Source organism: Muntiacus reevesi, chromosome 7, assembly GCF_963930625.1.
Source record: "Muntiacus reevesi chromosome 7, mMunRee1.1, whole genome shotgun sequence".
Lineage (NCBI taxonomy): Eukaryota > Metazoa > Chordata > Mammalia > Artiodactyla > Cervidae > Muntiacus > Muntiacus reevesi.
This window is the reverse complement of record NC_089255.1, coordinates 35,937,460-35,964,544: the sequence shown is the minus strand read 5'-3', so window position 1 is coordinate 35,964,544 and position 27,085 is coordinate 35,937,460. Positions and strand designations below refer to the sequence as shown.

Below are 27,085 nucleotides of genomic sequence, written 5' to 3'. Positions count from 1 at the left end.
CCCACTCTAGTACACTTGCCTGGAGAAGTCCATGGACAGAGGAGCCTCGTCAGCTACAGTCCATAGGGTCGCAAAGAGTTGGCCACAACTAAGCAACTAACACACACACTATATCCTGCAAAGCCTCATCTCTCACACTCCTTTCCACACTAATTCTTCTTTGAGTCTACTAAGGTTAACAACTTACTTTAGCTGGTTGAATTAGGATATAAAAGTGACCAAAGTGTGAACTATTTCTATTTCAAATTCACTTAAACTAAGCCAACAAGAGAAAAAATTTAGTTTTAACTAAAAAGTTGACATATAAAATATCAGAGTCCTAAACAAAGAAATATGCTTCCTTATTTCTATTTCAATTAAGAGAATGGCAATAGTAATATAGGAGTTGGGCTGATTCACAAATGATTTTTACTAGGGAAGAGGACCTAGAATTTTAATCTTAAGCAAGGAGAGAAAAGGCCCTCAGCTTGGTTGCAACATAAGCAGAAGCCCATCGATCTGTCCTTTTTAAATATAAAGCAGCAGCCCTCCCACTCCCAAAACAGGGCACACCTACATTTCGTTCCCTCAGAGATGTGAGCCCTTAGCTCTCAACACACAAGAGCTGCACTTCCTCCTGCACCCACTTTAATGGCTGCTCTACTGGCTCAGACTTCCACTCCCATCTGTAGCATTTCCATTCTAATGCTTTTGAATATTTTTAATTTCCCGAGAAAATCTCTAGCCCCACTAAACCATCTATTAAGGCTGTTTATCTGGAAGGTAACAGTTTATTAGTATTCTGGGGCTTCCCTGGTGGCTCACTGTAAAGAATCTGCCTTCAACGCAGGAGACCTGGGTTCAATACTTGGGTTGGGAAGATCCTCTGGAGGAAGAAACAGCTACTCACTCCAGTATTTTTGCCTAGAGAATTCCATGGACAGAGGAACCTGGCAGGCTAGAGTCCGTGGGGTCACTAACAGTCAGACGTGACTGAGTGACTTTCACTCACTCACTGGTTACAAAATTGCACAGATGTTCACTGATTGTCCTAACCTTGTATTTACCATGATGTCCATTAGTTTTAGTGTACAGTTTTGCAGAATATAAAGTTTTTTTTTCTGTTATAGCAGAAACACTTGATATATATACCTATAATTCTATCAGAACCACAAAGTTATATAACCAGCTATAAAGTAAACCAGCTTGTAACATCTAGGCCTTACCTGGTCTCTGGCTCACTGGTGGACTCCCATCAATTCCCGAGAGTATAATGGGAACAGAGCTCAGAGATGAAGTTGGTGTGGTCACCATGGAAGAAGATGCAGCTGTGGTCACCACGACTATGGAGGTGGAGGCAGTGGAAGCAACAGGAAGAGTTATGGTTGGAGGAGATGCTACCAAAGACTTAGGAAAAGCAACTGAAGCCACAGGGGTAGTTATCCCAGTCGTTTTGATAAGGTTCAAAGTGGCTGTAGACTGGGTAGGTGTTACAAGGGTGCTGGTATTAGTTTCAGTGACCTCAACAACCCCTGCAGTGGTGGCACCAGAAGAATAAGTAGTTTCTTTAGTTCCCACGTCAGATAGAGCAGTCGTAGGTATCACAGCAGGAACATTTTCTAAAAACACTTGAGGGGTGGTAGTAGTGACAGCAGCAGTCACAGAGCTGCACACCTGAACTGGCTCAGAAGAAACCACAGGTGTGACGACCATTACTGGAGAAGGTCTCATACTGAACTTCTGTGGCCCTGTTAGGGGTTGGGGTGTGCTAACTCCAGGGATCTTCTGCTGCAGGGCTCCAACTTTACTCATCACAAACTGTGTGAACACACCACCAGGAGAGGGTCGAGCCGCTGCAAATAAAAATTTGCAGGTCAAAAATCTTCAGTTCTCATATTTCATCCTTGTAGTGATTGTGTTTATCAACATTTACTGTGCACCACTGGGTCTATTTCTTACAGGTATTACCTACCTGTAGTCAAACATACCTGTCCACCCAAACCTAACTTTCAAAATTCTAACAACTAAAGGGAATAAAATTGGATGTTCCTTCTGAAATTCCTTTGGTTATGCAATACAGTCAAACTGCCAGAACACTAAAAAGACTGTATAGCACAGCAGCACTCAACTTCATCATCTAAAACAGAGGAAGAAAATAAGGAAGCTGTATTCCTAATTCTAATTTTAAAATTTGTTTGCACCACTTCCTTCTGTCACAGCACCTCTACCTCTTTATTGCTGTCCTTTTACAAGACAGTAAAGTTTTGCATTTTAGAAATATGCAAAAAGACATTTCAGAAGAGGGCAGGATAAGACAATCTTTTTTTTTTTTAAATCATCAGTTAAAGCTACCTTTTTAACAAGAGGTAGAAAGAGTTCTTTTTAAGGCAATGCCTATACTCCATCTTCACACAACTCCAGCATTTAGCCAGAGATTTCAATTTCCTATTAAGAGGAACGAAAACACAGCAAACATTTTTACTTAACATTTCTAAACAGATGTGAAAAAACAAAAACAGGAATCCAATAAAATCAACTGTATATACTATCAGTTCTAAAACACAAATGATTTCAAGGAGGCAATTTATTACAGACTCTGAGATGTTAAATAAATTAGGTTTTTACTCACAGAATAGGGATAAATATAATAAAGCAATGCTCCCAGAATTATGTTTTACAAGTCTTCTACTCTAAGTCTATACCAACTCAATGCATTTTGATTTTGCTAGCTCCTTGGTTTCATAAATTCGAGGAACATACATACGACTGGTTACCAAAAACACCAGTCCTCATTGGAGAAATAGTAAATTAGGGAAAGTACTTAGGAATATGTATTACCTTCTGCAAAACAAAATTAAAAAGCTAAGTCTTTTCCACGTTAACAAAACCAATCTAAAAGTCTGGGAAATAACTATAAAACTAACTATAATTCAATTTATTTAGTTTTGTAGGTCATCAGAAGAGTTACTAAAAAATTAGTTAAATTCAGGCAAGATAAACATCAACAAAAAAAAGTGCCAACTTCTATATTTCTCTAAGTTTTACAACCTCCATATCTGTATCCACTGGCCCAGCACCAAGTCACAACCCTAACAGTCCAACTTACCAATTGGTCTTTTCGCTGGGACAAACGCCTTCAGATTCTTCCCAGGGCAATTTATTGTAGTGCCAGAAGATGATGCCATTTTGGAATTGGATGTTGAAGGCAACAGGGTACGTGGTTTCCTGGATGCAGCCACCTTGGCATTGGATGCTACCTTGGAGATGACAGTACTGAGGGTTGAGAGGTCCAGGACTGAGGGTCGCAACCTGCCTGTGATATAAGCAGCTAGCCTATTGGCTGGATGCAATGCCCCCATCTGTCCCAATAGCAACTTAGCCTGCGGGTAACTCTTACCATTAACCTGAAACAAGTGGCAAAGAGAAATTCTGTAAAGATAAAATTCTCTTGCTAACTCATCTCCCTTGACAAGGGTTTCATTTTTACAAGATTTAAAAAGTCTACTTTTCAGATTTAAAGGGAAAAAGAAATGGACTTTTCCCATTTGGTGTAATCTGAGTATTTAGGAGATGAAAAAAAATGCTGCCAATCTGATATTCTCAACTAATCTCATCTCCTTCATTTTGGAAGTTTAAAAACAGAGAATCTTAGAAACTCATCATACCTGCATTCTAGATTTGTGGAAGACACAGTCAAATCTAAGGAGTCATCCAATTGTTTTACTTGTCAATAAGCAATTATGGTTGAGCTATTAATAATCACCAGCATAAAAATGAGTAACTGTGTTCCACATAATCTCTCTCATGAGACCAGAGGCATAATGAAGCTTCCTCACAAGGGTCCTTCATATTTGAAAAATATACGGAAGTCTGCTTTAAGTTATGAGAAAGTCACTGTTACAAATACCTAAGCCACAAAGTCACCTTAGTTTTCAGTTTTCAAAAAAGTCAATTTTGAAGACAGTTGTCTTCATCTTTTGCACAAAACCTGGACTCAAATGCTAGTTGAAATTTATTGTAGTTTTTTTTTAAGTTGCCACTAAATTGTCAGAAGAAAGTGAATCAATGAATGAGGTAAAGATTTTTCTCTATTGCCTGAGTTGACAGACTGCCCATCTTACACAGGAGAATCATTTTAAAAAGAAAGAAAACAAAACTTCCCAAGCTTCTTACCTAAGTTCTCTATGTCTTATTGCTAAATGACTATAGAAGAAATCTTTTTACATCTCTCTTTTCCATCATTTAAAGGGGGTGAGGAAATGGAGTAAGACAGAGAAAATCCTACTCTCTAAATTAATACAGAACTAGTAAGGAGAATAGCTACACCAAGCTACTCCCTCTTCTAAGACACAAAATTACTCTGCTACTTAGGTAAAATTGTTATTTCCAGACAGATCAGGTATATATTTGCCCTGAGTTTGAGCCAAAGAATATGATCTTTCCATCCTGGAATAAACTTTCCTACACAGTTTTCCAGGCTCTGTGGAGTCTGGATCAGATACTCCTGTCTTCTCCTTTGGGACTTGCTCTGAAGACTATTCAGCAGCTTTCCCAAAGCATACCTTACAGTGGCCTGACTGCTATGCAGGTTCATATTTTATGGGGGCATTCTGAGTCCTAGAGAGGAGAACACAAAATTTCTATGACTGTATTTGAAGGGGCCCTAGTCTCACTAAAATATCAGGTAAGTTACTGTTCTCAAAGCATCAATCAGTAAATGAAACAAGGAGAAAACACTCTCGTCATTAAGAGTTTAAGAAATTTCAACAGAAGCAGTTATATAGTAACTGCAATAGAAAGTTTTTAATTAAGTAGATCAGTTATAATGGTGACACAGTCCTTAACCAAGAGAAGCAGTTGAGCTAGTAAAGTCAAGTAACCTTAACAGTAACGTCAGACACGACCCCACATTTGGTACTCTGATATAAAAGTGCATTTAATGTCACTGAACAAAAGGAGAAACTCTTTTGGACCTATGACTACATTTTACCTCAGAACTTTCCTTCAAAAAGGTTTTTTACATGCCAGTGTAATTTTACTAATATATCTGCCTGAAGTACTAAACAGCAAGGATATAGATATTTGCCCTATAACAAAGATTAGACTGGCAAGAACTCTATGAATCAAATAAAAATAAAATATGTAAACTGTGGCTCGACTTTTTTAAAATTTATGTATTTGAATAACATCTTCCTAAATTTAAATTTTCTCCCAAGTTTTCAAACATATACTGCTTATCTTAAAAATTAATTTCACTTCATTTTATTTTAAAAGTTACCTGCTAATAATCCCAAGAACTAGACTGAATCCCTTACTATTCTTGCTTGACTGTCAAAATATCACTATAGCCTAGGTAGAATAGCTTAAGGGCAACTTTCTAGGAAGGCTAGAAAGAAAACTATAAGCTAATACAGGGCTCTAAACCTTTCTGTTTGTAAATGTGCCAAAAATTCACCATAGATATGCATCTAACCTAGGCCTATTACAAAAAGAGATGACGATTTTGTCACCCAGTTCCCAGGGAATGCAAAGATAAATAATGTAAGGCCCACAACAGGCTCTGAAAAATCAAAGTGGTACCTAAGTATAAAAAAGTGCTACATCCAGATTAAAGATAATTCTCACCTGGATAAGCCCAGATGTGCTTGAACTGGGTTTACGTTTATAGGCCACAAGCTTCCCTGCAGGAGAAAGCCCTGCATAAAAGGGCAGACCTTTGCCTCCATGTAATCTCTCCCTCACTGAATCCAGGGCATCTGTCTGCACAGGAGAGACATCATCCATTTTCCCAGGGGATAATGGACCGTCAGGAGTCTCTGATCCAGATTTCTCAGCCATATCATCTTGATCTTGACATGATGGCATAGAGATTTTCACACGAGAAGAATAAACAGGAGGATTCTTTTCACCCCGGCTCTTTCGCTGAGAAGCCAACTCAATGATGAAGCTGCCCACCTTAAGTGACTGTGGCATGTTGCTATTGATGTGCTGGGATAAGATGCTCAAAATCTTGTTCCGATCCTCCTCCCAGTTGCAGTCTGAGATGATCTCGATCAGTTTGGTGGGACCACCAGGTGACCTCTGATGCACAAAGGAGGTAGAAGCTGATTCCCCTTCATTGCAGGAAGACTTCCAGCTCTTTTCTGATAAGAAATTGAAAGATATTTCTGTATTATAGCATTTTGTACTGAACTTTGAAAGATTTTCATTTTTCCTGAGTTCTCAGAAAAGTGCCAGGGGCATAGATATTCAACAGTTCCCCAGTATTCCATTCCCAGGGACTTTCAATTGTAAATTGACACAATTTGGGAGTTTTCCATGAAAAAAAGAAAAAGATTCCAAAAAATCAGACTATAATAGTCTTCACTATTCTACTCACGGGGCTCTCTTAATAAAAGTGAACCCCTCTTGAGACTGCTCTAAAAAGTCATTAACTATTACATAATAAGGTACTATCTTGCAAACAAAGTATATAACCAGGATTAGGCTTATTTAGTATAGTGTACTCGCTATCCACACAAGCAAAGCAAAGATACTTGCAAGATGCTTTGTAATATGTGAGGGGTAGGGTACTTCCCTGGTGGTCCAGTGGTGAAGAACCTGCCTTGCAATGGGGGCTATGCAGGTTCAATCCCTGCTGGGGAACTAAGATCCCACATGCTGCTGGCAACTACGAAGTCATGCCTGCCTTGAATAAGACTGGTTGCAGTGATACAAATTAAAAAAAAAAAAATATGTGAGGGGTAGAGTCAATCGTAAAAAAACAGCAAGAAAGATGATGTTTTGGTTGGGGGAAAAAACCCTACACTCTACCTTTAGTTTCCACTGCAAATATTTCTGAACTACTTCTGTGCCTCTGGATATGATTGTTCCACTTCTATATTTGATGCAAGACCATTCAACTCAAGTATGTTTACATTCATGACAACATATTAATTAAATATACATTTCACTAGCTAGATTTCTATAGCAGGATCTCCCAATCAATGTGCTACAGTTATCGATACATCAGGATAGCCATCCCCTCAGCCTTCAGGGTGATCATGCTAACAGGCACCCCCTCCACTTGCCTCAATGTGCTAGCAACGTTATCATTTTTGTATGTTTATCATGCCATAAAAAAAGTTTAGGAAACATTGCTGCTTAAATGTCTGATGTCTTAAGAAGCAAAATCAAAAACAGTTAATCCCTAGACACTACCTTAATCATACTAATTCTAGCAGTAACTAAATCTAGATAAATCAGTGATATTCCTTCCTTTCTCCCTCTGTATTCTCTAACTGCAGCAACTATTGAGAATCTCAGGTAAAATTTCAGTAACTAATGATGTCAATATTGCTGAGGTTTGTAAAGAAGTTTTAAAAAAAATCACCAACTTCATCCTAAATGTTTCTTACAACATACCACACCACGAATACCAACAAATTGTATTTCTTAAAACAGGAGTGATAAATACAGCAAATAACTGGGAAAAAACTTATCTACAGTCTCTATTTTTACCAAAACTAGAAACAAGGTAGGTAGACATGCTCTGGGGGTTCCCCCCCATTATTAGTATAATCCAGCTCTATATATTAATAATTACTATTGAATGATAAGTCATAGTTTTCATTCTGACCTTGTGATTTATCAGAATCATCCTCCAGGTCACAAGTGAGTGGTTTCAAAGGCTGCTGTTCAGAAGCTGGCTCCTGACAAAAAGAACGCCACAAATACTTCAATTCAACACATATTTAATATCAAGAGACTAGGACATAACAATTAAATCTCTCAAGAAAGCCTAAACTAATATAAAAATTAAAGTACTCAAAGAACATCTTGACATCAACATGCACAGTTGCATTACCACCACACTATACAACCATAAAAACAAGTAGTCTTGCTGTTTAACGTCTGTGACTGAGTTATTAAGAAAACAATTAACATTGCATTTATAGTGTAATTCTAATAAAGAAGGAAAAATATTTGCTGTTTAATGAAACAAGTTTCAGCTATTTAGAAAATTCACCAATGCAGAAAGATGCAAATCCTAATAAACCACATTATTAAAACCAAAAATGTTTAAATTTTCAAAATTACTCCAACATCAGAAAGAGTAATGCTTTTAAAATGACCTTAAGGGAATATGCTCTAGAACAGGTATGCAGAGAAACATATATTGATATGCACATTATGTAAACCTTTTCTGCCCCTAAAGAATTACTTCATACTATTCCAACAGTAACAAATTCTAATACTAGCAACAAGGAATTAGAAGTTAAAAAGAGAAATCTATGCCATAAGGAATTCACCTTTACACTACAGTTCTCAGGACTAGAATGACATGAGCCCTGCTGCTGAAATGATGGTGATGGTTCTCTCTCTTCCTCTTTTTTTCGTTCATACACTCGAACTCGGGCACAAGTCATCATACTTTCAAAGTACAAGTAGACTGGATCCTTGTCTTCTTCCCGAATCTGTAAGTTTCATACAACAAAACATTCCAAATATTGGGGGGAAAAGTCTCCAGGATTCCAAAAGGAAAAGGATGTAATCTTTACTTCTATTACAACACTTAAAAATTTTTAATGCAAACTTTAAATAGTACAATTACGGTTTGTATGTGCTGCCTCTTGGGGCAGTCAGAAAGGATCTGTTTTTCTTTCAAGAAAATTCAGCACACCAGAGCAGTGCTTCTCAAATTATCTGCAGTGAAGGATAAATTTCTTAATTACCTGTCACACACAGACTGGTATTTTTGGAAAAGACAGTAAAATAAATTACTAGGAAAACAAAGATTAAGTTTTTCAGTATTAGATTTAATAAATTAAAATTTCTCTATCAACTTGTGGCAAAAGTTTCTAAATATCTCCTTTCACTTTTTATACATATTTCATCACAGACTAGTTACAAACAGTGATAGATTAGCACTGTATAGAGACCATACTCAACAGCACTGTACTAAACAATCTTTCTTCAATTTAATTAAACAGAAAGACTGAAATAGATTTACTAATAATCAGAACTGCTTAAGCTATTAACACAAGAGAAGCATCAGATCTTCTACCTATTGTCTTCACCTGGTCATGCAACTATTATTTTAAACCTTGAACTTTATTGTATATAAAGACAATTTGCTTTAAAAAGATCAGTTACTCTTTAAAATTTCTTCCTAATACTTTTCTAATGATGTGTACTACATCTCAATCACTCAATATTCTATACTACAGGAGTAAGAGAACATTTAGAAGACTTTTGCCAAGTCATTTTTTAAAAGCCAATTTGATATGATCCTCTTAAAGAGAGATTTAGCTATCTTTAAGAATTATAGCAATTTTGCACAGGTCCATGTACAGCTTTTCTTCAGTAGTGAATACTATAGTACTATATGATCCTCAGTTGGTTGAGTCCACACATACAGAACCACAGGCACAAAGAGCTATCTGTAACATTACATGCGGACTTTCGATTGCACAAAAGGTCTACATTCCAAACCCTCCTTGTTGTTCAAGGGTCAATCATACTACTATTCACTCTACTTTTATGACATTTTAAAAATTAATTTATTTTTTATTGAAGGATATTGCTTTACAGAATTTTGCTGTTTTCTGTCAACTTTTATGACACTTTTTAAATGCCATCAATTAAACTGACTAAATCAGAAAAGGGAGATGGCTTGCAGACATATTACCTGAAAGCACCATGATTCACAAAATACAAACCAAAAATCTGGTTGAAGCCCATTACCTTTACAAATGATTTTTATAACTTTCAATAAAAGATGTAACTCCAAGCTTACCACAGGATTGGGTTTGGGAGTATATGCCCTCGCAGGTTTAATTCCAGTGAGCAATTTGCCCTTCACAGTAGTAGATGAAACTTCTGGCTGAGGCAACAACAATGGTCTCATAGGCTCAATGACAGAAGGCGTTGGGATGTACACTGGCTCTGGGTCTACTTCACCTTCTACTTTCACCCAAAGTGGGTAATGTCGTACAGGCTGCTCAGGTTCTGTTTCACAGATAGCTTAACAAAAAGAAGGGTAAGACAAAAGTTCACTGAGGCACTGTCAAAACAAAATATTCACCCTCATACAAAGCATTAACTCATTAAAATAATCAAACAGATAGATACCCCCTAAGAAACCTTTAGTTGGCCCTCATGAACCTTAATTAATTTATCTATTAACCCAAGTATTTATTGAATACCTATTATAAATCAGACACTGTTTTAGATCCTAGAGTGAAAACAGCTATGACTAAAACAATGTTCTTGCCTTCACAGAGTTTATAATCCACAGGAGAAAACAATCAAATAAACATATAGTATCAAGTAATAAGAACAACATAGAAAAATACAGATGGATAAATAAAGGAGTTAAGAGGAGATGCTATTATAATTAACATGATCAGAAGAGGCTTTTTCTATTATCCTGGAAAGATAATCATTCTATACTATCCTTTTTAATTTTACAACTAACAAGTACTTTTTAAACCTCACTATCTACAGACTCTAAGCACTTACTATGTTTTAATTCATATAACTGTAACAATAGTCCTTGAGATATTATTATTCCCATTTGGTTCCAAATAGGGAAAGGAGTATGTCACAGATGTATATTGCCACCCTGCTTATTTAACTATATGCAGAGTACATTATGAGAAACGCTGGGCTGGATGAAGCACAAGCTGGAATCAAGACTGCCAGGAGAAATATCAATAATCTCAGATATGCAGATGACACCACCCTTACGGCAGAAAGTGAAGAAGAACTAAAGAGCCTCTTGATCAAAGTGAAAGAGGACAGTGAAAAAGTTGGCTTAAAATTCAACATTCAGAAAACTAGGATCATGCATCTGGTCCCACCACTGCATGGCAAATAGATGGGGAAACAGTGACGGACTTTATTTTCTTGAGCTCCAAAATCACTGCAGATGGTGATTGCAACTATGAAATTAAAAGACTCTTGCTCCTTGGAAGAAAAGCTATGACAAACCTAGACAGCGTATCAAAAAGCAGAAACATTACTTTGCCAACAAAGGTCCATCTAGTCAAAGCTATGGTTTTTCCAGTAGTCATGTATGGATGTGAGAGTTAGACTACAAAGAAAGCTGAGCACCGAAGAATTGATGCTTTTGAACTGTGGTGCTGGAGAAGACTCTTTAGAGTCCCTTGGACACCAAGGAGATCCAACCAGTCCATCCTAAAGGAAATCAGTCCTAAATATTCACTGGAAGGACTGATGATGAAGCTGAAACTGCAACCCTTTGGCCACCTCATGCGAAGAACTCACTCATTTGTAAAGACCCTGATGCTGGAAAGACTGAAGGCGGGAGAAGGGGACGACAGAGGATGAGATGGTTGGATGGCATCACCGACTCAATGGACCCTTGTTTGAGTAAACTGTGGGAGCTGGTGATGGACAGGGAGGCCTGGCGTGCTGCAGTCCATGGGGTCGCAAAGAGTCTGACATGACTAAGCAACTGAACTGATACTTTGCAAAAGTTGAGGTCCAGGGAAGTCCAATAATAAGAGGCAGAACCTGGATCAACCCCAGTCAATCTGGTTCCACAGCTGTTACTGTTGCCTTCTGATGACAACTTCTATTCAGAAGTTAGCCTGAACTCAGCATAGAAGCAAAACTACATCAACAGGAAAGCAATGAAACCTGACTAAGATGAAATCATACCATCAGCAAGTTCTACACAAAGGAAAACATGCACTGATTCTTAACCAAATTAAATGGAGGATCTAGGTTAACAGGCTTCTTTTTCAAAAGCAAATTGCCTACTCCCATCAATAAGACAAGAGAAGCAAACACTTTGTTTTGCATTTCAATGATCAGTGCTCAGAGAGGATAGCTCTAAACCAAAGACCCACAATCTTTGCCTAAAATCACATAAATGGAGCTACTAACACTTAATCTTGCGTAATAAAGCAGTCTCCAAACTGCTACCTGATCTCATAAGAAGTTCATTTGCTCTGAACACTAAGACCCCACTACTGATGAATAATTTTGTCTAAAGTCTCCTAAGGCTAACATCATTCAGAGTGTAACTATAAAATACTGAATAAAGGCTTAAAGATTAAAATACCAAGGGAGAAAAAAACCTTCTGAGTTAGAATGTGATTGAGTTAATTCATTAGCTACTTAGCAGCCTCTGTTATCCAACTTTTAAAACTTAGCTTATTATTACATGATTCACAAAGGCTGTTAAGACCCCAGTATTCATTCAGGTATTCAAATATTTGAACATTCTTATGTACCAGACTTTGTAGACATAGTAATGAACAAAACTGATAGAAAAATCTTGCTTTCATGGAGGTTATATTTAAGTTGTAGAGGAAAGAGGGTAAGACAGTCAATAAACAGGGAAAATAATGCAAATATGTTGGATTTTCAAGTGCTTATGAGAAAAAACCAAGCAGAGAGAAGTACTGGTAAACTGTTTAGTGAGTATGTATGAGTATATATTTTAAGGGGGAATGGCTGCAATTTTTAAAAGGGTAACCAGGGTGCCCTTACAAAGAAGGTGGTGTATACAGAGCCTCTACCACTCATTTAGTTAAAGCTTTGTTGTCTAGTTCTATGAATTATTTCACACGTATTAATTTTACTAGATAAATAAAAGGCTTCAGGTCAAGCAATACTGTCTTACCTCTTTCAATCATCTTTTAAGGACTTTCTAAGCCTCCATAAACTAAGGATTTACTGAGAACTCTTTTCATCTTTTTCCTTTTGAAAGTAATAGCTCATAACTTCACAATACTTCAGAAGAAAACCCCTTAAAATCTCTAAACATATTAATTCCTCACAGAGATAAAAAACAACTCTAAATTTTCAATTGTGAATAAAACAGAAATTGTGGCTCCAGTAAATAGGAGAGTTCACAAAATCTATTGAATTGAGTTCTGTTGAGGGCAGTGTTAACATTGGAATGACAGCAACTAGGGTAAGCATTAAAAATTAAGACTACCATTGGCAGAGACTACACCTGAAACCATGAAAATGGACAGACTCCACACAAGACCCTAAGCAACAGTCCACTTCCTCACACTTCCTTGACCCCACTGTCCACTTGACTCCTTTACACAGTCTGGACTCTAAGATTGAACACTTCTCTTTCCCCCATCACAATACACTTGAGATACTCCTACCTTTCATCCGAAACCCAGATAAGGAAGCTAGCAAAGGCACAATGAGGGCAGAGCCAGAGTAGCATATACTCACAGAAGCCAAGAACAGAAACCAGTTTCAAGAAAATAGTATTATCCCCTTGTTTCTATTCAAATGCCTTCTAATACACACCATCTTCCCAAGGTTCCGTAGCATTATCATTTTGCCTTCTGAGTTCTCTCAAAAAGCCTTTTGTTCATGATACTTAAAACACGGCACTTCTGTTATTGTGGCACTTAAAATTATCATAAATATATATCTACATGTTTACCTGGTCATAAATTGACAGTAACTTCTTACAGACAGACTTAGTTTTAACTGTCTATATCTTAACTCCTCTCACTCCCAGCAGTGCCCAGAGTATTTGCTCCATGAATGAAGTGTTGGGCATGTAAGTCCCAGAAAACTGCTATGCTAACAATCAGCATACTATATTCATCTCCCTCCCATTCTGAAGGCATTTTAAATCTCTTTATTGTGAAATATAATACCCATATGTACAGAAACAATGTATATACAACTTAATATCAATACATATTAACAAATATACAACCATGTAAACTCTATAAATGTTAAGAAATGAAATATTGCCATAAACCCCAGAAGCCTTTGCGTGCCTTTCTCAACCATAATCCCTTCCTACAAGCAACTCACTTAAATTATTAGCCACCTCTCTGCATTCCTTTTTAACACCAAACATCACCAGTAAACATCACAGTTTAATTTTGTCTACTTTTGAAATTAATTACAGAGATGTGTTCCCTGCCTAGCCTTTTTCCTTCTCACTCAACATTTTTGTAAAATATATCTATATGCTACACATAAATCATTTATTTTTACTGTGGTATACATTATCCACTGATTATTCATACTATTATTTATTCATTCTAATGCTATCAGATATCTGGGTTTGTTTTCAGGTTTTAGTTACTGTGAGTCATTGTGCCAAAACACTGTTGTAGAATGCAGTTCTGCTGGTTACTCTGGAGTCAAACTACTAGACTAAGGGCACATGAATCACCAATCCCAGTAGAAACTGTCAAACTACTTTCCAAAGTGCTTATATCAATTTACATTCCCACTAGCAGTACATCAAAGCTCCCATTTATTAAGAGCTGATATCATCAGAGAATTTTAATTATAACCATTTTTGCAGGCATGCAGTAGAATCTTGCTGTGGATGTAGTTTGCATTTCCAATTATAAATAAGATGGTCAACATCCCTCCTCAAGTGCCTCTAAAAGACTTGCCCCCACTTTAAAAAAAATATTTACATTTATTTGGCCATGCTGAATCTTAGTTGTGGCATGCAGGATCTTTAGTTACAGGATGAGAACTCTATAGTTGCTGCATGTGAAATCTCAGTTGTGGAATGTGGGATCTAGTTACCCAACCAGTGATCAAACCCAGGTCCCAAGCACAGTCTTAGCCTCTGGGCCACCAGAGAAGTCCCAGACTTGCCCTTTTTTAACGGGACCGTTTAATTCTGATTAATCTGCACCAATACCTCTATATATTCTGGACACAAGTCCCTAAATATTCCAAGTATCTATTTTCTCACTGCAGCTTACATTTTCACTTGCTTAATGTCTTTAAGACCTGAGTTTCTCATTTTTAACTCATCATATGTATTGACTTGGCCAAGAAGTTTGTTTGGATTTTTCCGTAAGATATTATGGAAAAATCTGAATGAACATTTTGGCCAACCCAAAAAGGACTGATATTTTCTTCTGTCACACTTAAGAACCCTTCTACTAATAGGAGATCATACACACACACACATACTTTTTTAAACATTATCTTCTAAAAGTTGTGTTGGTTAGCTTTGACGATTGGGTCTGTAATCTATGTAGAAATTATTTCTATGGATAGTGTGAGGAATAAAGTTTCATATATTCCCCATATGAATATTCAATGATTCCATCAACATTTACTGAAGAGATTATCCTTTTCCTTACTCTTCTGCCAATTTTGTCAATCAACTGTTCATGTGTTTGAGTCTAGTGCAGCCTCTCTATTTTGTCTACTGGTCTATTTATTCAGTTGATATTCAAGCCAGAAGCATCTTTTTTTTGTTGTTGGCCACACCACATGGCACATGGGATCCTAGTTCCCCGATCAGAAATCAAACCCTCGCCTCCTGTACTGGAAACATGAAGTTTTTAACCACTGGACTGCCAAGGAAGTCCCCATCCCATCTTAAAATGAGAGTTCTGTAACTTTTGACATTCAGCAAGCAAGACTTAATGGCCTTGTTCTAGACTGCCCTGGCTATTCTAGGTGCATTTTCATATAAATTTTGGAATCAGCTTTTCAAGTTTCACATAAAAAGTTGTCACAATTTTGATTAGGATTGCAATGATTAGAACTGCAATGAAATTACAGATGAAAAAGAGAAGAAACACCATTACAATATTCAGTTTTGCTTGCTAGGAGTCTTTTGGGTTTTGGGTTGTTGTTGTTGTTGTTGTTGAAGAATGGATACTGAGCGGTTTCTGGGGAGATGATGGAGTAGGCAGCACCAGGATATATGACTCTAGATGTGAACAATAACTGTACTGGCAGAATCTGATATATTTTGAAACTCTGGAGTCTGAAGAATTGCACCTTTCAGGGGAGGACTGAGACAGTAAACTTTCATCGGGTTCAGTTACAGTTCTCGGCACAATACCAGCTGCTCATTCCTCATCACCTGGTCACCTGGCAAGCAGCTGTGCACATGTTCCTGGAGCAGCTTACAACACAGTGGGAGCCAGGGTGGGCAGAAAGGACCTTGCCCTCTAAATATCAGGGATCTCTGCTCTGACTGCTGCTTCTGGCCACGGAGGTGCAAAGAGGCAGGAAGCCATTGCTGTTGAAGCTACCCACTTGGTTGCAAGGCCTCATCCCTCTGTCTTAGGTAACTTTGAGGGGATTTAAAAGGACAGCACCCTTTGCTCTCTTCACTTTTCACTCATCCCCCGTTACAGGAGACAGACACTAAAGACTAGAACACTTGGTGCGGGGGAGGGGGGGGGGGAACCCTGCATATACAAGGAAAATTAGAAAGGGACTATGCATGCCTAGGGATTCCCTCATAGCTCAGCTGGTAAAGAATCTGCCTGCAATGCAGGAGACCCTGGTGTGATTCCTGTTCAGGAAGCTGCCCTAGGAAAGGGACAGGCTACCCACTCCAGTATTCTTGGGTTTCCCAGGTGGCTCAGACACCTGGGTTTGATCCTTGGGTTGGGAAGATCCCCAAGAGGAGGGCATGGCAACCCACTCCAGTATTCTTGCCTAGAGAATCCCCATGGACAGAGGAGCCTGGAGGGACAGAGGTCCCTGGGGTTGCAAAGAGTCGAACACAACTGAGCGACTAAGCACACACATGAATGCCTAAGGAAAGGCTCAGAGAAGACCTGAGAACACACCAAGGCTGATTCTTGACATAAAGACAGCCTACAAGAATGAAAAAAGCAAAAACAGTAACAATAAAATCTGAAGAAGGAAAAGAATCTGATTTCCAGAATTAGCACATTAATAGATTCAAATGTCCAGTGTTCCACAAAACATTACAAAGCATGCAAAAAAAAGTATGGCCCATTTGAAAGAAAAAAAATAAATCAACCATCCCTGAAAAAGACCAAAATACATATATACCAAAGACTTTAAAAGAACTGCCTTAAAGATACTAAAAAAAAAATCAAGGAAGATATGGAGAAAGTCAAGAAAATAACGTGTGAGAAAGATGGAAATATTGATAAAGAGACACAAAACCTGAAAATAAACCAAAAAAGCAATCCTGGAGCTTAAAAAGCACAGTAACTAAAATGAAAAATTAACTACAGGGACTCAAAGGCAGATTCAAACAGGCAAAAGAAAGAATTAGTGAATTTGAAGATAGCACCATGGGAACCATGGAGTCTAAGGAACAGGAATAAAAGAGATTAAAGACAAGTGAACAGAACCTAAGGACCTGGGTGATACCATCAAGTAGACATCATCATAGGCATTCTAGAGGGAGAAGAGAAAAAGAAATGGGCAGAGAGAATCTTTGAAAAAATAACAGCTGAAAACTTTCAAATTGCAAGGAAAGACAAGAATATAAACATCCAGAAAGCTCAACAAATTCCAAGTAAGATGAACTCAGAGACCCACAGTGAGACACATTATAATCAAACTTTCAAAAGAGAGAGACAAAGAATCTTGAAAGCAGAAAGAGAGAAGTAAATCATCACTTACAAGACATCCTCAATAAAATATGAGTAGATGACTCATCAGAAATTCTGTAAGCCACCAGACAGTGATCCTATCTATCCAAAGTGTTAAAAGAAAAATACTATCAACCAAGAAACCTAAATGTAGCAAAATTGTTCTTCCAGAGAGAAAAAGAGAGAGAGAACTTAGTATTATTATAACAATAGTCTGCAACTGTATTCTTAATTTTCTATAGAATTTGAGACTAATACACATTTAAACTGAAAAATCATTAGTATGAAAGTTAGTATTACTGTTATTTTTAGTTTATAACTCTAAATTTTATTTTCTACATAACTTAAGAAATTAATGCATTTTAAAAATCATTTGATTCTGAATACACGATGTATAAATATGTAACACTGTGACATTAGCAATCAAAAGTTGTGGAAGTATAACTATAAAGGAGGAGAGTTTTTTTAATGTCAGTCAGGTTAACTTGGTATAAATTTAGAGAGCTATACCTTCAGGATGGTAAATGTAACCCCTATGGTAACCAAAAAAAAAAAAAGCTACACAAAACACACAAAGGGAAATGAGAAAAAAATTTAAACATTTCACAACAAAATACCAACTAAAAACAAAATAACACAGTAATGCAGGAATGGAGGAACCAAAGAGTTACCAAGTATACAGAAAAGGAACAGCACAATGACAGAAGATCCTTCTTATTGATAACTATTTTAAATATAGATTAAAATCTCCATCAAAAGAAAGACTGGCAGAATTGATTTAAAAAATACAAAATACAAAAAAACATGATCTATTTATATCCTGTCACCAAGAGACTCATTTGAAATCCAAAGGCACAAACAGGCTGAAAGTGACAGAAAATGATAATCCATGCAAACAGTAACCAAAAAAGAATAGGAATGACTATACTAAGATCAAAGTAAACATTAAATCAAAAAACAGACAAAAAAGGATGTGTGTGTGTTAGTCACTCAGTCATGTCTAACTCTTTGCAACCCCAGAGACTGTAGCCCAGTAGGTTTCTCTGTCCATGGAATTCTCCAGGCAAGCACACTCGAGTGGGAAGCCCACTCCCTTCTTCCTGACCCAGGGATCAAACCTGGGTCTCCTGCATTGCAGGCAGATTCTTTACCATCTGAGCCACCAGGGAAGCCCAAGAAAGAAAGATGTCATATACTAATAAAATGTTCAACACATCCAGAAGAAATAACTTTTACAAACATTCATACACCTAATGACAGACCATCAAAATACATAAAGCAAAAACTGACAAAATTGTCGTGCATGGCCTTTTCTTCCATCATAAGGCTGTTTTGCCTACATTGAATGCCCGCAGTTTAGTGTAGCAGTCATTGTTCTATGTGACATAGATCTTCTGAATAACTTGCTGCAGCTTCTATACCAGTACTTGCTGCTTCTCCGTGCATTTATTTATATGTCATAGAGATAGTTTCTTTCCATAAACCTTAAGAACCAAACACAGCTAGCTTCAAACTTTTCACCCTCTCTCAGAAGACTTCACAGAATTCAAGACAATTATGGGCTTTTAGCTTAGGAGAATGTTGTGACTGGTATGATACTCTATTCAAACCACTTAAACTTTCTCAGTGTCAGCAATAAGACTGTTTTGCTTTTTTATCATTCATATGTTCACTGGAGTAGCACTTTTAGTTTCCTTCAAGAACTTTTTCTTGGCATTTACAACTTGGCTAACTGATGCAAGATGGTGCTTTCAGCCCATCTCAGCTTTTGACATGCCTTCCTTACTAAGCTTAATCACTTCTAGCTATGATTTAAAATGAGAGATGTAAGACCATTCCTTTCACTTGAAAACTTAAGAGACCATTGCAGGGTTATCAATTGGCCTAATTCCATTATTGTTGTCTCAGGAAACAGGGGGGTTCAAGCAGAGGGAAAGAGATGGGAAATAGTAGCTAGAGTAGTCAGAATACACACAACATTCATTGAGTTTGCCATCGTGTATTGGTGCAATTCATACAGGTGTACTAATAATGAAAAAATCTGAAATATGGTGACAATTACCAAAATATGACACAGAGACATGAAAGGAGCAAACGTTGCTATAAAAATGGTGCCAACAGACTTGACGGACAGAGACTGCCACAACCTTCAATTTATAAAAACTGCGATATATTCAAATTACAATAAAATGAGGTATGCTTTTGAGTGTCTTTGTTTATCCCAATTACATCAGCTTTACAGTAAGCCTTAAAATCAGGTAGTATAAGTCTACCAACTACATCCTTGTTTATCAAAGGACTACTATAAGTCCTTTATTTTCCATATAAATTTTAGAAACAACTCACCAATTTCTACCAAAAGAAGCCTATTGAGGCTTTGACTGGAACAGAGTCAAATCTATAAATCAGTCTGAGGAAAACTGTATCTTACCAAGAGTATTCTGATGCATTAAAACTGTGTACCTCTCCATTTACTTAGGTGGCAGGCAAGTGGTAAACAATCCATCTGCCAATGCGAGAGACGCAAGAGACATGGGTTTCATCCCTGGGTTGGGAAGATTCCCTGAGAACATGGCAACCCACTCCAGCATTCTTGCCTGGAGAATCCCACGGACAGAGAAACCTGGCAGGCCACACAGTCACAGGCTTGCAAAGAGTCAGACATGACTAAACTGACTTAGTACACTCGCATGCACTCAGCACTTTTTAGTATAAAAGACATTATTTTTTGCAACTTCAGTCAGATTTATCCATAAGCATTTCATTTCTTTGTATACTATTTTAAATGGTATTTTTAACTTCAATTTCAAGTTGTTCACTGGCATATATACAAATACACTGCATCTTGATATTGTTGTATGCTGTAACCTCACTAAACTAACTTACAGTTCTAGTAGTTTTGTAGATTTCCTAGAATTTCCCTATCTACGAAAAAGCCAATTTTACTTCTTCTTTTCAACCTGGATGCATTTTCTTTTTCATGACTTAATGGCTGGCTAGGCGGTATGACGTTAAACAGACATGCTGAAAGAGGACAATCTTCTTCATTCCTAATCTCTGGGAGAAAGTACTCAGCCTTGTACCAAAATTAGTACATTGGCTCCAAAGTTTTATTTTGTTTTGTTTTTTTCATTTATTTTTATTACTTTGAGGCTAATTACTTTACAATATTGTAGTGGTTTTTGCCATACATTGACATGAATCAGCCATGGATTTACACGTGTTCCCCATCCCGATCCCCCCTCCCACCTCCCTCTCCATCCCATCCCTCTGGGTCTTCCCAGTGCACCAGCCCTGAGCACTTGTCTCATGCATCCAACCTGGGCTGGTGATCTGTTTCACTCTTGATAGTATACTTGTTTCAGTGCTATATAGATGCTCCTTATCAGGTTGAGGAAGTTTCTTTCCATTGCTAGTGTGCTTAATAAGGACTTTCACGAGAAATGGATTTTCCCAATTTTTCAAAATATCTATTGAAATCATATTTTATATATATAAAGTGTTATAAAAAAGAAAAAGTTTGTTATGGTAATGGTGAACTACAGTAATTATTTTCAGATTTTTAAATCAACCCTGCAGACCTGGGATAAACCCCACTAGGCCATGACATATTTAACCTTAAAATATACATAGATGTGACTTGCTAAATTTTTATTTATAATTTTTATATATGTTCATAACTGGTTTGAGTATTATAGGGTAATACTGGTCTCACAGAATGAAACCATTTTATGGATTGTTTGTAGAGACTGGATATTATTTCCTCCTTAAAGAGTTTTGCAGATGTCACCATGAAGACATCTGGAACTCGTGTCACTGTGGGAGTTTTCATTACAAGTTCACAGGTATAGGGCCAAGCAATTACTTCTTCAGCAAGTCTGGCAGCTTTGCAGTCTTTCAAAAAAACCTTTTCATTTCATCTAAGTTGTCCAATTTATTGACATAAAGTTGTTTCTAATATTTCCTTATTATCCTTTGAAAGTCTGTAGTAATGTCACTTCTCATTCCTGATATTGATAATTGGTGTATTCTCTGTTTTTCCTAATCAGTTTCCTACAGATATCAATTTTACTGATCTTCTCTTTACATCAAGTTAACTTGCAGGTACACATTTCCAACAAAATTCAAAGCAGGCTGAGAAAGCAGGAATACCAGATTTTTATCCTTTGTCATGGTACTGCCCCACAGCAGCTAAGTGGTGCTTTTATACTGTCTGCAGTATTTTTAGACAAACAAAAGAGTAAACAGGTGATAAAAGTGAAGGCCAAATTTCAGAATATCTTACACAGTAGAAAAAACACAAAGATTTGGAAAACTTGAGTTCAAATCCCTATTGCTCACTTAACAGCAATGTGACCTTGAGGTACAAGCCACTCAAATGCTTAAGCACTCAATTAGTGTATTTGTAAAATGGAGAAACCTCCTTATCACAAAAAGTTTCAAGATTTAAATAACATAACCCTTATAGAGTGTTCTTCATAAAAACTATCTAATAATGTTAGCATGCACCTAACATTCCAGGTTCCTATGCAATATTGCTCTTTACAGCATTGGACTTTGCTTCTATCACATCACATCCACAACTGGGTATTGTTTCTGCTTTGGCTCCATCCCTTCATTCTTTCTGGAGTTATTTCTCCACTGATCTCCAGTAGCATATTGGACACCTACTGACCTGGGGAGCTCCCTTCTCAGTATCCTATCATTTTGCCTTTTCATACTGTTCATGGGGTTCTAAAGGCAAGAATACTGAAGTGGTTTGCCATTCCCTTCTCCAGTGGACCACATTCTGTCAGACCACTCCACCATGACCAGTCCGTCTTGGGTGGCCCCACACAGCATGGCTTAGTTTCACTGAGTTAGACAAGACTGGTCCCTGTGTCAAGGTCCATGAATCAAGGCAAATTGGAAGTGGTCAAACAGGAGACAGGAAGAGTCAATGTCAACATTCTGGGAATCAGCAAACTAAAATGGACTGGAATGGGTGAATTTAACTCAGATGACCATTATATCTACCACTGTGGGCAGGAATCCCTTAGAAGAAACGGAGTAGCCATCATGGTCAACAAAAGAGTCCGAAATGCAGTACTTGGATGCAATCTCAAAAATGACAGAATGATCTCTGTTCGTTTCCAAGGCAAACCAATGAATATCACGGCAGTCCAAGCCTATGCCTCAACCAGTAACGCTGAAGAAGCTGAAGTTGCACAGTTCTATGAAGACCTACAAGACCTTTTAGAGCTAATACCCAAAAAAGATGTCCTTTTCATTATAGGGGACTAGAATGCAAAAGTAGAAAGTCAAGAAACACCTGGAGTAATAGGCAAATTTGGCCTTGGAGTATGGAATGAAGCAGGGCAAAGGCTAATAGAGTTTTGCCAAGAGAACACACTGGTCATAGCAAACACCCTCTTCCAACAACACAAGAGAAGATTCTACACATGGACATCACCAGATGGTCAACATCGAAATCAGACTGATTATGTTCTTTGTAGCCAAAGATGGAGAAGCTCTATACAGTCAGGAAAAACACGACCGGGAGCTTACTGTGGCTCAGATCATGAACTCCTTATTGCCAAATTCAGACTTACATGGAAGAAAGTAGGGAAAACCACTAGACCATTCAGATATGACCTAAATCAAATCTCTCATGACTATACAGTGGAAGTGAGAAATAGATTTAAGGGACTAGATCTGATGGAGTGCCTGATGAATTATGGATGAAGGTTCGTGACACTGTACAAGAGACAGGGATCAAGACCATCCCCAGGGAAAAGAAATGCAATAAGGCAAAATGGTTGTCTGAGGAGGCCTTACAAATAGCTGTGAAAAAAAGAGAAGCAAAAAGCAGAGAAGAAAAGGAAAGATATTCTCATTTGAATGCAGAGTTCCAAAGAAGAGCAAGGAGAGATAAGAAAGCTTTCCTCAGTGATCAATGCAAAGAAATAGAGGAAAACAACAGAATAGCAAAGACTGGAGATCTCTTCAAGAAAATTAGAGATACCAAGGGAACATTCGAACAAAGCTAGTGGAGGTGATGGAATTCCAGTTGAGCTATTTCAAATCCTAAAAGATGATGCTATGAAAGTGCTGCATGCAATATGCCAGCAAATTTGGAAAACTCAGCAGTGGCCACAGGATTAGAAAAGGTCAGTTTTCATTCCAACCCCAAAGAAAGGCAATCCCAAAGAATGCTCAAACTACCGCACAACTGCACTCATCTCACACGCTAGTAAAGTAATGCTTAAAATTCTCCACGCCAGGCTTCAGCAATACATGAACTGTGAACTTCCAAGATGTTCAAGCTGGTTTTTAGAAAAGGCAGAGGAACCAGAGATCAAACTGCCAACATCCACTGGATCATCGAAAAAGCAAGAGTTTCAGAAAAACATCCATTTCTGCTTTGGTGACTATGCCAAAGCCTTTGACTGTGTGGATCACAATAAACTGTGGAAAATTCTGTATGAGATGGGCATACTAGACCACCTGACCTACACTTGAGAAACCTGTATGCAGGTCAGTAAGCAACAGTTAGAACTTGACATGGAACAACAGAGTGGTTACAAATAGGAAAAGGAGTATGTCAAGGCTGTATATTGTCCACCCTGCTTATTTAACTTATATGCAGAGTACATCATGAGAAATGCTGGGCTGGAAGATGCACAAGCTGGAATCAAGATTGCCAGAAGAAATATCAATAACCTCAGATATGCAGATGACACCACCCTTATGCAGATGACACCACCCTTATGGCAGAAAGTGAAGAGGAACTCAAAAGCCTCTTGAAAGTGAAAGAGGACAGTGAAAAAGTTGGCTTAAAGCTCAACACTCAAAAAACTAAGATCATGGCATTTGGTCCCATCATTTCATGGGAAATAGACAGGGAAACAGTGGAAACAGTGTCAGACTTTATTTTTCTGGGCTCCAAAATCACTGCAGATGGTGACTGCAACCATGAAATTAAAAGACCCTTACTCCTTGGAAGGAAAGTTATGACCAACCTAGATAGCATATTAAAAAGCAGAGACATTACTTTGCCAACAAAGGTCTGTCTGGTCAAGGCTATGGTTTTTCCAGTGGTCATGTATGGATGTGACAGTTGGACTGTGAAGAAAGCTGAGTGCCGAAAAATTGATGCTTTTGAGCTGTGGTGTTGGAGAAGACTCTTGAGAGTCCCTTGGACTGCAAGGAGATCCAACCAGTCCATCCTAAAGGAGATCAGTCCTGGGTGTTCATTAGAAGGACTGATGTTGAAGCTGAAACTCCAATACTTTGGCCACCTCATGGGAAGAGCTGACTCACTGGAAAAGACCCTGATGCTGGGAGGGATTGGGGGCAGGAGGAGAAGGGAACGACAGAGAATGAGATGGCTGGATGGTATCACCAACTCAATGGACATGAGTTTGAGTAAACTCCGGGAATTTGTAATGGACAGGGAGGCCTGGCGTGCTGCTATTCATGGGGTCACAAAGATTCAGATACGACTGAGCGACTGAACTGAACTACTGTTAGCGTCCCTCTCTCCACATCAATGAATTAATGGGCTGCTAATCACAGAAAAAAATTTAAGTCTATTACAATGACTAAAAAAAGCAATTCTTAAATGCCTACATTTCACACATCAAAAACACTAATATTTAATTTATACATTAACTGTAGAATAAATTCAAAAACACTAAAAATTCAAACTATACAAAATGACACAAAAATGAAAGGCACGTCTTCCACCACACCGTGTCACAGTCCCACAAGTGACTACTTTCAACCATTTGTGTTCAGTTTTAATGGTTATCTCAATAATCCTAAATGAAACACTTTATACTCAACTCCACGCTTTTAGCATTAGCTAGGGACTCAGTGTGATGAAAGATAAGGAAATTAGCATCCTAAACTTGTCCCATATCTCAACTTTCATCAGCTACAGAGTTACTTTCACATTGTCATGGTTTGTGGTACTAATTTCTATCCTAAAAATTTGGAACTTCAACAATTTGTATGTGCAGATTCTAAAAATCAAAATATCCATACATCTGCTTAGTCAATTATGTTTATGTGATCAATCCTTGTGAAAGAAAGTGAAAGTAGCTCAGTCGTGTTCGATCCTTTTGGACTCCATGGACTGTATATTCTCCAGGCCAGAATACTAGAGAGGGTAGCCTTTCTCTTCTACAGGCGATCTTCCCAACTCAGGGATCAAACAGAGGTCTCCCGCATTAAAGGCAGATTCTTTACCACCGGAGCTACAAGGGAAGCCCAACAACACTGGAGTGGGTACCCTATACCTTCTCCAGGGGATCTTCCTAACCCAGGAATCAAACTGGTGTCTCCTGCACTGCAGGTGGATTTTTTACCAACTAAGCTATGAGGGAAGCCCTATCAATCCGTGTAGAATCAACTAACGTGACTGACCCCTAAGGAGAAGAAAATGTAATTCTATATCACTAAATCTGTTTCAAATTCTTCAATAGATCCTCTTTTCTTACTAATTTATTAATATTATTATTATTCTTCATGCAGCATGTGGGATCTTAGTTCCCAGATCAGGGACTGAACCAGTGTTCCCCATAACGGAAGGTGGGTTCTCATCCAGTGGACTAAGAGGGAAGTCCCTCTTTTCTTAATTGCTCGAAACTTTACCAAAAATTGTACTGGTTCATACAATAGTTGGACCATAATTTTCCTGTACAAATTTTTTCCTTCCTGTGTTTTCAATTCTTTTGTTAAATGATGAAGTTGGCATGTACTTTCACCTAATCATGAATCATCCAGGCTCTTAACCATGTCATTTCTTAAAACTAATATACTCTTAAAGGTAGTCTTCTCGGCATCTTCTGATTTTTCTATGTTAAATTAGACTGCTTGCTTAATAGTCTTGGTCTATAGCAGTCATCCTAAGATTGTTTTCTCTTGGGTTGTGTTCATAACTCACTAGATGTTATCTCTTATTTCTTGAATTTTTTTTTTTTTTTTCATTTTCTGGACCACAACCTCAAGAAAGTAACCAAGAATCTGTAACAGATCAACTTCCTGCATTCTGATGTTTTAATATATCTCTATTTCATGCATAATTATAAATTATGGTTTATAATTTGGCCAAGAGTGTTAGATTAAAAACTCATCCAATCCCTATTCAACTCTGACTTTAAAAATATTACTCAAACATCCAGGGTTATTGATGATCTCTTTGACACCAAACTGATTCGAAATCCTTCCTAGTAAAAGTGGCTTCTTCTAAAAAGAGTTCAGGATATATTCTTCACTCTCGGTGTTCTGAAATGTCAGAAGAACGTGTCTACATAGTCACCTTAAAATTCTTAACTGCCTGGAATTCAGTGGCCCCTTAAATCAGAAATGTCATGTTCTTCAGTTTTGAGACATTTTCTATCACCACTTCTTTCTGTTCTATTCTACTCTACCCTATTAGTTTTATTTAGTTATTTATTTTTGGCCACACCACACAGCATATGGGATCTTAGTTCCCTGACCAGAGATAGACTTTGTGTGCCCCTTGAAGCAGAAGCGTGGAGTCTTAACCACTACACCACCAGGGAAGGCCCTCTACCATCATTTCTTCCAGTAATTTCTCTTTCATTTTCTCCTAACTTTCTCCAACTCTTTTTAATCATCAGCAATTTTTTTTTCTCATTTTCCACCTACCTTTTCGCAAAACACTGCTAGATTTCAACTTCTTCCAGTTTCTATATTTATCTTTATTTTCAGTCTCAGCAACACTTCTGCCTCCAAGAACTCTTCCCTATTTC

General features: G+C 37.7%; 1 protein-coding gene across 15 annotated transcripts in view; it reads right to left on the bottom strand.

The window, feature by feature from the left end:
- MGA (MAX dimerization protein MGA) overlaps positions 1-27,085 on the bottom strand; it is a 151,829-nt gene that overhangs the window by 22,921 nt on the left and 101,823 nt on the right. For 5 of the 15 annotated variants that reach the window (XM_065941005.1, XM_065941004.1, XM_065941006.1 and 2 more), the window contains exons 10-15: positions 9,758-9,984; positions 8,271-8,435; positions 7,598-7,670; positions 5,605-6,122; positions 3,086-3,383; positions 1,206-1,832 (exon numbers count right to left, since the gene is read on the bottom strand). In XM_065941005.1, the coding sequence (XP_065797077.1) occupies positions 1,206-1,832; positions 3,086-3,383; positions 5,605-6,122; positions 7,598-7,670; positions 8,271-8,435; positions 9,758-9,984 (1,908 nt within the window). Of the gene's footprint in view, positions 1-1,205; positions 1,833-3,085; positions 3,384-5,604; positions 6,123-7,597; positions 7,671-8,270; positions 8,436-9,757; positions 9,985-27,085 lie in introns of those variants that run through there. The other 10 variants (XM_065941009.1, XM_065941010.1, XM_065941012.1 and 7 more) reach the window with 7 other exon arrangements.